The sequence below is a fragment of the Hoplias malabaricus genome, chromosome 3, assembly GCF_029633855.1.
Source record: "Hoplias malabaricus isolate fHopMal1 chromosome 3, fHopMal1.hap1, whole genome shotgun sequence".
In the NCBI taxonomy this organism is placed as follows: Eukaryota; Metazoa; Chordata; class Actinopteri; order Characiformes; family Erythrinidae; genus Hoplias; species Hoplias malabaricus.
In genome coordinates, this window is record NC_089802.1 from 33,493,441 (window position 1) to 33,505,129 (window position 11,689).

The following is an 11,689-nucleotide window of genomic DNA, read 5'->3' on the forward strand; positions in this document are numbered from 1 at the left end:
GCCCTGATAACATCTTCAAAACATTCTCTAAATGTTGCAGAAAAAAAAAACATTTTGTCTTAGTTAACATTCAACATTATAGGAACATTATTTGAAATGACAAACATAATGAAAACATTTCTTAAATATTAACTTAAACATTTTAAAACTGCTTTATTGGAACCTTTAGGAAAGGTTAGCAAGTTGTGGGAATGTTCCTTGCTAGCTGGGGAGGTAATTCAGTTTTATATGTTCATAACCTGTTTTATATACATGTCTATTTATAAAATGAACTACGCATAGCTGGCAAGCATTTTATATTTTTTTTTTCTTGTGAGTGACTAGCACTCTGTCCAGGGTATACACCTGAAAACATGAATGAGTTCATTTATATTTTTAGAAATCTTTTCAATGTTTTTTATATACATTAATACTGCTATTTGTATTTGCATCCAGGTCATTTATAATAGTAAAACAAATACTAAATCCATCCATTATCTGTAAGCGCTTATCCAGTTCACGGTCACAGTGGGTCCAGAGCCAACCTGGAATCATTGGGCGCAAGGCGGGAATACACCCTGGAGTGCCAGTCCTTCACAGGGCAACACACACACTCACGGTCACTTTTGAGTAGCCAATCCACCTACCAACGTGTGTTTTTGGACTGTGGGAGGAAACTCACGCAGATACGGGGAGAACACACCAACTGTCACCCGGAGCAGGAATCAAACCCACAACCTCCAGGTCCCTGGAGCTGTGTGACTGCGACACTACCTGCTGAGCCACCGTGCCACATACTAAATCATAATATCAATTAATATAGTTGGACTGGTGGGCTGGCGCAGTCACACAGCTCCAGGGACCTGGAGGTTGTGGGTTCGAGTCTCGCTCCGAGTGACTGTCTGTGAGGAGTGTGGTGTGTTCTCCCTGTGTCTGCATGGGTTTCCTCCGGGTGACTGTGAGGAGTGTGGTGTGTTCTCCCTGTGTCCGCGTGGGTTTCCTCCCACAGTCCAAAAAATACACGTTGGTAGGTGGACTGGTGACTCAAAAGTGACTGTAGGTGTGAGTGAATGTGTGAGTGTGTGTGTTGCCCTGTGAATAACTGGCGCCCCCTCCAGGGTGTATTCCCACCTTGCGCCCAATGATTCCAGGTAGGCTCTGGACCCACAGTGACCCTGAACTGAATAAGCGGTTACAGATAATGAATGAATGAATAGTTGGACTGTAACAGATGCTTATGATTTTAATAAAGAGTCTTAAAAATGTGTAAAACAAACAAAACTAAAACAAATAAAACAAATAAAACAAAACTGCATCATTTAGACCATTAAGTTCTGTGATTTTTTACGTTTACGTTTAACAAGTATTAAAGTGTACATATGTCTTTGAAGAAATCATTGTTTTAAAAAGCAATGGTGTTATGTCCTATAAAAAGTCGGCTATGTGGGTCAGGGACTCAGCTGTTTACACAACACCCTATGGTATATACTTACAGTGCTCTGGTATAGAAAATATTCCAAACCTCCATAAGTCACATGTGCCATGTAGGAGGGACTAGGGTGTAATATAAAAATGATACCCACTGGGTCATGCTTTTTATAAAAGAAAGGTCAGTTTTTGAGAGTTTCGCCAGCAGACAATGGCTGGACAGCCCGTGTTTCTCAGTGAAGATGTGGTTTCACGTCTTCTCCGCTATGAAGACTTGATCCCTCGGTTAGAAGTGGCTTTAGGAAAGTTTTCTCTCCGCGACAGTTCACAGCTTGTTCAGCCTGTGAGGTCTTTGATGCCTGTACAAGACCACAATGGGTATGTAAACTACTTACTATGTTTTAAATTACTATAACCTCGTTAGCCTGACCATTAATCAATTTCTCATCCTGCACAGATTTTTGGGGATGATGCCTGCATACATGCCATTAGAAGGCATTTTGTGTACAAAGATGTTGGCTTGCTACAGACGGGAGCCAGGGTCAAATTTACCTTCAATTCAAGCTACTGTGTTGCTCTTTGATCCTGAATATGGCAGTGTCACTGCGGTGAGTTGTAAACATATATTATTTTTAAACTGTAAAATTGCTTAGACAATCGTATTCTTAGGATAGGTAATGTATGGCTCCTCTCCTCGAGCAGGGAGTGTTGTTGACAGTCTGGGGCATATGGCAAGCCGTATCTTAAAATGACGCCAGCGGTACAATTCCTAACTCCATTTTTACTAGTAAGAACTTTAATTCAAGATCACTCTAATGTAGTATTTACTACACTCTAAAATGTTAGGTTGTTTCTTCTACCTAACTGCTGGGTTGAGTGAGTTGGATAGTTTTGTTGGGTTATTTATTTATCTCTGAATATATATAAACTCGTGTTTGGGTTAAAGTGGCCCAGATGCTGGATTACTGTGTGTTCAACCCAGCATTGGATCTGGTCGTGATTCCCCCGCTCTGTTTCTCAATTTGACTGTGAGCACCGGAGGACAACAGACAGAGCGGCTGTGTAACAAATTTAAGGTGAGTGCTTCTGAGCAACTGTCATAAATTATCGTTTATTGAGGTATGTTCGACTAAAAACACTACTTTTGGGTTTGTCTTGGCGCTGTGACGTAGCCGAACCATTAGCTAAATTACAGTTTAAGTGCTAGCTCGCTAACAAAACCAAGGTTTTAACTGAAATAATTAGGGCGAGGGGAGTAAACAAAAGCATTTATAGAGCTAAAAATACATATAACGTTTCTCTGGAAAGTCGTGTTTATTTAAAGTGTTTAAAGCACTTTGTTCGACTATGTCGAAGCCGTTACCTCACGGTCGACAGACAGCGGGCGCGTTCCAATTCACTCTATGTTCCCTCCGAAGTGCACTGTTTCAGAGCAGAAATGTTGGGGTTTACACGCAAACAGTGCAGTTTATATCAATAATGTGCTGTATGAGCATGTGTTTGAGTCCCAAACCGAAATATTATAGGCTACACAGTTTGAGCGAGTAATGTGTGTTTCAAAACCGCAGGGGACTAGGGGAGAAGTGAGCGATTTGATATTCAGCCACTGTGCGCACGAGCGAGAGAAACGGAGCCCAAACCAGTGCACAAGTTTTTGTAACAAAGAAGACAAACTATTATATTAATAAATAATTACAATTTATATAATGTTACATGTATCTATTTATTATAAATAGCTGATACATTTTGAGAGTAGAGTTCACAGCTTGAAAAATGTTATACATATATATTTTTAAAATCATCCCCTAATTATTATTTGCTCTTTAGGATATCACTGGACTGAAGACACTGCAGCAGCTTCACACTCCCTGTGCTTATCCATCAGCTGCGGAAAAAGATTGAACTGCTTTCTCTGGTGTAAACTGGTGAGTAAAATAATAAACTAACTCTAACGTTAGCCATATCAGTTTCTAATTTCAGAAGTTAATTCTTTATAGAGATTAACTGCACAGTAGCCGTAACACAACTGCCATTAGTATTTCTCTGATCTCTGATCTTTTTTTTCTTGAAGCAGTGTCTGGGTCCATGAGGAAACAGAAGAAGCTCCTTATCTTGGTACAGGAGCGTGGCACAGTGAACTAAAGGCATTTTCTTGCTGTGAATCAGCCTGCTTTGGAAAAGCCAACTCTCCTTAAAGCTTACTAAATGTAATTCCTCCAAATTATTGTTTTAAAAACTGAACTGGTATGGTCACACTTTGCAAATTGAAGTGCAGAAATATATTTTGTTTGCTAATTGATCATTCCATGTAAAAATGACTGCTAAACTTTTAAATGGAATAGTTCTTTTCTTCCATCATGTTAAATTTAGTAGATTAACAACAATAATTCTGCACTAAAATATGCAGACTTGCATATTTGTAGAGGATATTATTGTTATTATTAATATTTAATGTTGTTATATAACAATTGAAAACATTTTCACTTGTTTTAATAAATGTTGTAAGCTACTTTAAAGGAAATAAAATTAATGTCATTTATATTTCTATAGTTGAGTTTGTTTGTTTTTTTGTGTGTGTGTGGGGGGGGGGGGGGGGGGATTACAAGAACAAGAGTATTACATTTATAATTTACATATATATAACCCAACTTGGGATGTTGTAACCCAACCATGGAGTTGCTTTTACTCAGCAGTTGGGTAAAGGCCCAACAACCCAGTTCCCTGGGTCAAACCCCTTATCCCAACACTTTCATATCCGTAATTATATTTTTACTAGTAAAAACCCCAATTAGAGATATCTGCAATTATATTTTTATATTCATAATTGAATTCTGACTAGTAAAAATACGAATTCAAGATCTCCCTAAAGTTTTTACTAGTTAAAATATGTAATAGAGATATGTAAGTTTTCAGAGTCAGGGTTTTGTTACTCTAGAGGGTGCTATTTCATAGGCTTGGCATAGGGGTCACAATTTGTGACAGCTGCCGTCAGAATTTATGACCCCACTGAATCTCCATATAAACATTCCCCAAATTCCCAAATTCTGACGGCAGCAGTGAGAAATTGTGACCCCTATGCAATGACATGAAGCAGCGCCTGCAGGGTCACAGAACTCGAATGTCACAGAATTTGGTTTCGCCTAGATGTCCATATTTTCCTTTGATCAACATTTTATAACACTTGTATGACAAGCACTGGAGAACAATGGGTTTCTGGTTGCTTCCTGATTGATTCTTCTCAAAGCTTTGGCAGTAAATTTGAATCAGGTAAACTTGACGCAGCAGGTAGTGTCGCAGTCACACAGCTCCAGGGACCTGGAGGTTGTGGGTTCCAGTCCCGCTCCAAGTGACTGTCTGTGAGCAGTGTAGTGTGTTCTCTCTGTGTCTGCATGGGTTTCCTCCGGGTGCTCCGGTTTACTCCCAAAGTCCAAAAGGTGGATTGGCGAACCGAAGGTGTATTCCAGGTAGGCTCTGGACCCACAGCGACCCTGCACTGGATAAGCGGTTACAGACAATGAATGAATGAAAAACTGGCCATTGAATTTGCTGTATTGGGGCATAAATCCTGAGTACTAACCTTATCTCCTTTAAAGTATTTCACTTAGTTTAAAGGTACAGTATATAGAGTTTGCATATATATGATATATATATTTTTTTATTACCCTTGACTTTTCTCTTGACAGATTATGGGGGGTTTAGAGATCACAAACAAACGGACAGCAGCTGTGTCAGCCATATCTGCCAAAGTTAGTCCTTTAACATTCTGTTGTCTTCAAATATATGATGACATATATAAGGCATTATTAAATCAGCACCTCTTTTCTTTCCATTAGCTGTTGGGACCGGCTAAGTCAGAAATACTGTGCATTCTAGGTTCAGGCCAACAAGCTTTCAGCCATTATGAAGCCTTCATGCATCTCTTTTCATTTAAAGAGGTAAGAAGAAAAAAGCACAGGTCAGAAGAAACTACAGAGTAAATACTTGTGTCCATATTGTGATCCCAGCAACATAGATTGTGTACACATGATACAACTGGGTGATATTAAGGCTTGGAATCAGAAAACAATTCTGCAATCATACTTTTTTTTTTTTTAATATCAGAAACTAAGGGTTGAACATTAGAAAGTTCATTTTCTTCACTATAATTTTATTACATTATTTTAATATTGTATTTGGTTTTAAGATTTTTAGCTCTTTTTTTTTGGTCCAAGTACAGGGCTGTGGTGCTTTTTTATAATAAAATATATATTTTTTAAAGGTCCGTGTATGGAGCAGAAGACTTGAAATGGCAAAGCGATTTGCAGCCAGTGTCCAGGGCCCTGTCACAGTGTGTTCTTCTGTTAAAGAAGCAGCTGACGGAGCAGATGTCATTATCACTGTAACTAACGCAAGTGAACCAGTGCTACTTGGGGAGTGGGTTAAGCCTGGAGCACATGTTGCAGGCAAGAGACCTATTTAGCTATTTAGCATAGACTGAGATGTATTATGGGGCGGCACGGTGGCGCAGCAGATAGTGTCACACAGCTCCAGGAACCTGGAGGTTGTGGGTTCGATTCCCGCTCCGGGTGACTGTCTGTGAGGAGTTGGTGTGTTGTCCGCGTGGGTTTCCTCCGGGTGCTCCGGTTTCCTCCCACAGTCCAAAGACACACGTTGGTAGGTGGATTGGCGACTCCAAAGTGTCCGTAGGTATGTGAGTGAATGTGTGTGTGTCTGTGTTGCCCTGTGAAGGACTGGCGCCCCCTCCAGGGTGTATTCCTGCCTTGCGCCCATTGATTCCAGGTAGGCTCTGGACCCACCGCCACCCTGACTTGGATAAGTGGTTACAGATAATGAATGAGATGTATTATTTGTTTAATTGTAATGGTCAAGTCATGTAAAAATCGAACTTATTAGTATTAATATACCAAGGCTTTTTGCATGCGGTTTGAATAAGACTAATTTGTGTACAGAGCTTCCATTACAAGTTAGCAATATTAGCTTTATAGCTCCAGTCTTATTGATGCTTTACTGATAAATTGATGCTTTCACATAAACCATGCGTTGAGAGGTTATTATTTCATCACATGTTCTAGTAAGATATTAGAAAGGTATTTTTCTTTCCTAAAGTGTCCAGATAGATGTACACCTACAACAAATTTGCATTCCAAACTACAGTGTACACTCAAACTGGGCATTAGCAGCTACAATTAAGCTACTATGTTTAAGCTCTTTTGTTTATGGCTCAGGTTTTCCAGGAATTTACAAATTCAGTTTCCCTCTAAAAGTTTAAACCAACCCTCCCAAAACCTATTTAAAAAATTGGTGTTTTAATTGAGTTTGATCCACCCTGGTGCATTAAAAACGTTGACTGCAATGGGTAGGCTCTACATGAGAGAATGGAACAGCAACCAGTTCATTCAAGTCAAAGCTCCAGGAGCTCTTGGATTGTACTGCAGGCCAAAGTTGTGTTAATACCTTTTTATGCTTGTTCTTTGCTGTGGTGACAAGTTTTATTTTATTTAATGTAAAATTAAGGAAACCACACCTCTTCAATGGATATGTAACAGAGTGTTGTGTTTGTAATGGAAGCGGTGGGGGCATGCAGACCTGACTGGAGGGAACTGGATGATGTTTTGATGAAAAACGCTGTGATATACGTTGACAGCAGAGAGGGAGCTGCCGCGGAGTCAGGCGACATTATTCTGTCTGGGGTACAGTTTAGTGACTAATTTAATCTAATCTTTTTTTTGTGCAGATACACTAACATTTTGACTGGTTTTCTTGAAATAAACCCTTCAATCACAGAGAACCTTTGCTTTATCATCCATATTATTGTTTAGAAACATTTAACATGGACCTTTGCTGTCATTACATCAAATCAATGGTGTATTAATGGAATCAGTCACCAGTGATATACATTTATAACTCCTCAGGCGACATTATTCTGTCTGGGGTACAGTTTAGTGACTAAATCTAATCAGTTGTTCTCTGATCTGAAGTTTTTTTGTGTGTGTGTCATTGCATTAACACTTTGACTAATACTTTCCTTAGATGTTATTAATGGAATCCATTACAAGAGATATTCATACATCATTGTTTTCTATTTCTTAAGGCTGAAGTGTTTGCTGAAATTGGAGACGTTATAAATGGAACTTCCCCTGCTCACCGTGAGAAGACAACAGTGTTTAAGTCTTTGGGTAGTGTTTTTTTTCCTTACTCATAAGATACAAGATTGGAATCAATTCAAATTGTAGTAGTTGGAAAAATGACAATTTCCCAAAATCAGACTGAATTCCTGTGGTAAGAAGCAGACTGCTACTAATTTCTAAGCAGTGTTTGCTCTTTGATATTCTTGATATTTGCCCTGGTTGCTTCCCCTAGACACAAAGAGTTTTAAGAAATCTATTTAAAACTAGAACATTAGAAAGGATAAGTCCAATCTGGGTTCCAGATTGGTGCAGCAGTTTAGACAGTGTCTTTATCACCAAATGTTGTTCAGTTCCAGGCGATGCCTCAGTCATCTGAGGCCATGAGTCCTGGAAAGCTAAACCAGCTTCTTAGCTTGCCTATTTTTCCTGATTTCAACTTGCTGCCTACTACCCAACCCCCCCTTGACCAGTGCAACAAGATAAAGAATGTTATTTCTTCAATTCATTCATTCATTCATTATCTGTAACCGCTTATCCGGTTCAGGGTCATGGTGGGTCCAGAGCCTACCTGGAATCATTGCGCGCAAAGTGGGAATACACCCTGGAGGGGGCGCCAGTCCTTCACAGGGCAACACACACACACACATTCACACAAACACACTACACACCTTTGAGCCAATCGATCTACCAACGTTTTGGACCACGGGAGGAAACTGGAGCACCCAGAGGATACCCACACAGACACAGGGAGAACACACCACACTTCTCACAGACAGTCACTGGAGGAAACCCACGCAGACACAGGGAGAACACACCGCACTCCTCACAGACAGTCACCAGGAGGAAACCCACGCAGACACAGGGAGAACACACCACACTCCTCACAGACAGTCACCCAGAGGAAACCCATGCAGACACAGGGAGAACACACCACACTCCTCACAGACAGTCACCCAGAGGAAACCCACGCAGACACAGGGAGATTACAGTTATTTAATCCATTTAATTAAATTGATTTATCTCCACTTTTGTAGTTAATTTTTGCTTCTGTAAAATAGTTTCAAGCATAAAGCAGCATGTTCATACTTTTATGAAATAACTTTGTAATGAGCTTTTCACAAAGCTTTCAGGCATCATTAAGTCCTGTCCTCACCTCTATGAACAGTTCTGATCTAATTATGTACAGATTGATGAAATTTCCATTTACATTTTGTTTGTGTCTTATAAGGTACAGATGACTGCAGAATGCTGTTCAATTTAACACTTGATCCTTTTTTATTACAGGAATGGGAATACAAGACGCTGTCTCTGCTAAACTTGTGTTTGACAAGTGGAAGAGTAACCAGTGAAGATCAAACATTTACCAGCTTTCAGTAAAAATAAAGTAAAATAATTTTTAACAAATTAACTATATAATATGAGGTGATAATCATCTTAAAACTTTTCAAAAATTGTTTTCAGTATTTCAGATAAAATTAATCACTTAATGTTAAGTTTAAAATGAATGGTTTATACAATGTAATTGCTATTAATTACAGTAAAACACGTCCAACATTGTTTTTATACTCTGCAAGACAAAGTGATTTATTGATTATGAATGAATTTGGGTGTGTAACATTTATATGACAAACAAAAATAAAGAGACGTTTATACAGCATCATTATTTGAAAGGAATACTTCCACTGTTTTTATTTTTAATTGAGATGAGTTGTTAATTGCTGAAGTACTCTCATGGCTGCGCAGGGATGAGGAGATGGACGTAAACGCAAGGAATTTATTAAACATGACGGAAGCAAACTACAAACAAAACAAACATGGGTAAATACAGGGGAAACTAGACAAGACTAAACTATGAACTAAACAAAGACAGACAGGGAAGAGCCATGAACTGGGCTGGACACATGTAAACAAAAAGACTGAGAAACATACATCAGCGCACACAACACCAGACAAAGGAGCACTCAAATCACGGGTATATTAGGACAAGACAAACGAGGAACACTTGGAGACAATAATGAGACAGGACTAAGGCGGAGACAGGAACAACAACAATCAAAGCCATGGTGGGAAAAACAGACAGGACAGGGCCAGGATGTGACAAGTACAAAGTGATTTATTTGTAAAAAGAACTGTTTTTGCAGAATTACTGTTCAGTTTTTATTAGTACACCAATTACACAATTCAATGAACTCTATTTAATTTTGTGATCTAGGATTCCTTAATCTTGAGCACTGCCATTATTTGGCTTAGCTCAGATCTTATGTACTTACAAAAGATACATACATTTTATTTGTTGGTCAAACTACAGTCTGTACAATACTGTTCAAATAGTAAAATCTAACTTTGAATGATTGTATTTTCCAGGGCACGAGGAGGATAAAGCCCGGGTAATGTCCGCGACAACTGTTGCGTGTGGTCGCGTTTACACATACGGCTCCTCTGTGTAATCTCCAGAACATTGAAATCACTTTCTGTTCCACAGTTAATGAAAGCAGACATTCTGTATTTTTATTTTTACAAAATACTGCTTACAACATTAGTTTCCTTTGAGTGTGACCAAGTACAAAATGATAATCAGAAGTCTAGGTTAAAAAGACCTGTACCTTATTATTTCATAACAAGCTCCTCAGTAGCAAGAACAGGTAACTTTCAAGGAACACTAGGTAAGATTTGGGTTTTTTGCTCCTGTGCCTCTCCTCGTGTAATTTATTTTTTACAGCACTGTACTGAAACCAATTATAATGGGGGATTTCCAAGTCTCCTTTAAATGTGACATAGTGAAGTTTCTGCAAAGCTGAGCACATGATAGCAATGATAGAAACTTTTCTCCCTATTATTAGTCTGTGAAGCATCACAGCAACTTTGAAGCTGTAATTTTAAGGTAAATATATTATGTAGTGTTTCTTTAAACTGAGGAAACATTCTGGGCAGAAGAGACTTTTAGGCCTTTTAGTTTTCAGTTAGCCATAGCAAGGCCTTTTGGGTAAAAGGCCTTGCTTTGAGTGAACTTCTTCTCCTTTAGCTTCTCAGTTGTGCCCTTGTCATCTCTTAAATTAAGCTTGGTCTCAACAAGAATGATTAGGGTGTTTGGGCAGGTCTGACTCCATGATACCACACGACGTTATTTTTTTTACATTTTTATTGACAGTAACATACAGACAAAAATTATTAACAATTTAACAACAGACTAAAAATAATTTATACAAGGTTTCAATATTTATATGTGATAATAATAATAATAATATATTCATTGCTCTATTTTATGAATGAATTTGGGTGCATAACCTTTACATGACAAATAAAAATAAAGGGATTATTTTGGGAAAACGTGTTTATTTTTCACAGTTTTTATTTTTAATTTAGATATAAGCTGAGATATAAGTTAATTGAGTGTAAGCTGAAGTACAATTGTATATTTTGGAAACAGTGTTTGCTACAATACACACTGATTTAAAAAACGTTCTTTAAAGTTATTTAAAAACAAAGTACATTTCAGCATATTTACTTAAAATCCTGCTCATAGCTTCACTGTAAGTGATAATAAATGATAATAACTATTTATTTATTTATTTATTTTGCTATTCACTGCTTGCTTTGCTAATTGGGGAAAAAAAGAAAAGCAATTTCAAGACCAACAATTTTTTATTTAAATTATCATGTAGTTTACTTTTCCCCCTACCCTTATTTCCATAGTTTCTGCAGTGTACAAAATAAACTTGTACGTAAGATATGCAAAGTCAAATTTATATGAATCACAAAAAAAGGCAATAATAGTAAAAATTCAACAGGTCTCTAACCACTGAAGCGGCCTCTTACCACATCTGCTGTATGGAGGCCTTTGCTCTATTTAATTTGGCTGAGGGTCTTTCTAAATCAATAATATCCAAAAGCTACACAAACCACTGCGTAATAGAGAAACCTTGGTGCAGTAGCCATTTTTAAACCAATTGTTATTATTATTATTTTGTTGCTATCTCAAATGCCAACAAAAGCTGACAATTTTTCAAGTCACCCTAACTACAATTATCATTTAAAAGTATTAACGATGGATCTGAATTAAATTGAGCATTAATAAGATAAGAGATGATACCTATCACCTGGCCCCTGAACCACTGTACAACAGAACACAATCCCAGAGCATATGAATTAGTGTT

At 38.1% G+C, this 11,689-nt stretch overlaps 1 protein-coding gene across 1 annotated transcript; it reads left to right on the plus strand.

The window, feature by feature from the left end:
- The first annotated feature begins 1,576 nt into the window (after window positions 1-1,576).
- Window positions 1,577-9,177, plus strand: LOC136692103 (ketimine reductase mu-crystallin-like). Its single transcript, XM_066665209.1, has 8 exons — window positions 1,577-1,785; window positions 1,865-2,015; window positions 5,091-5,153; window positions 5,241-5,342; window positions 5,666-5,849; window positions 6,976-7,097; window positions 7,499-7,583; window positions 8,820-9,177. Exons 1-8 carry the CDS (start codon window positions 1,619-1,621, stop codon window positions 8,882-8,884), a joined length of 939 nt encoding a protein of 312 aa, XP_066521306.1. The 5' UTR covers window positions 1,577-1,618; the 3' UTR covers window positions 8,885-9,177.
- Window positions 9,178-11,689: the final 2,512 nt, after the last annotated feature.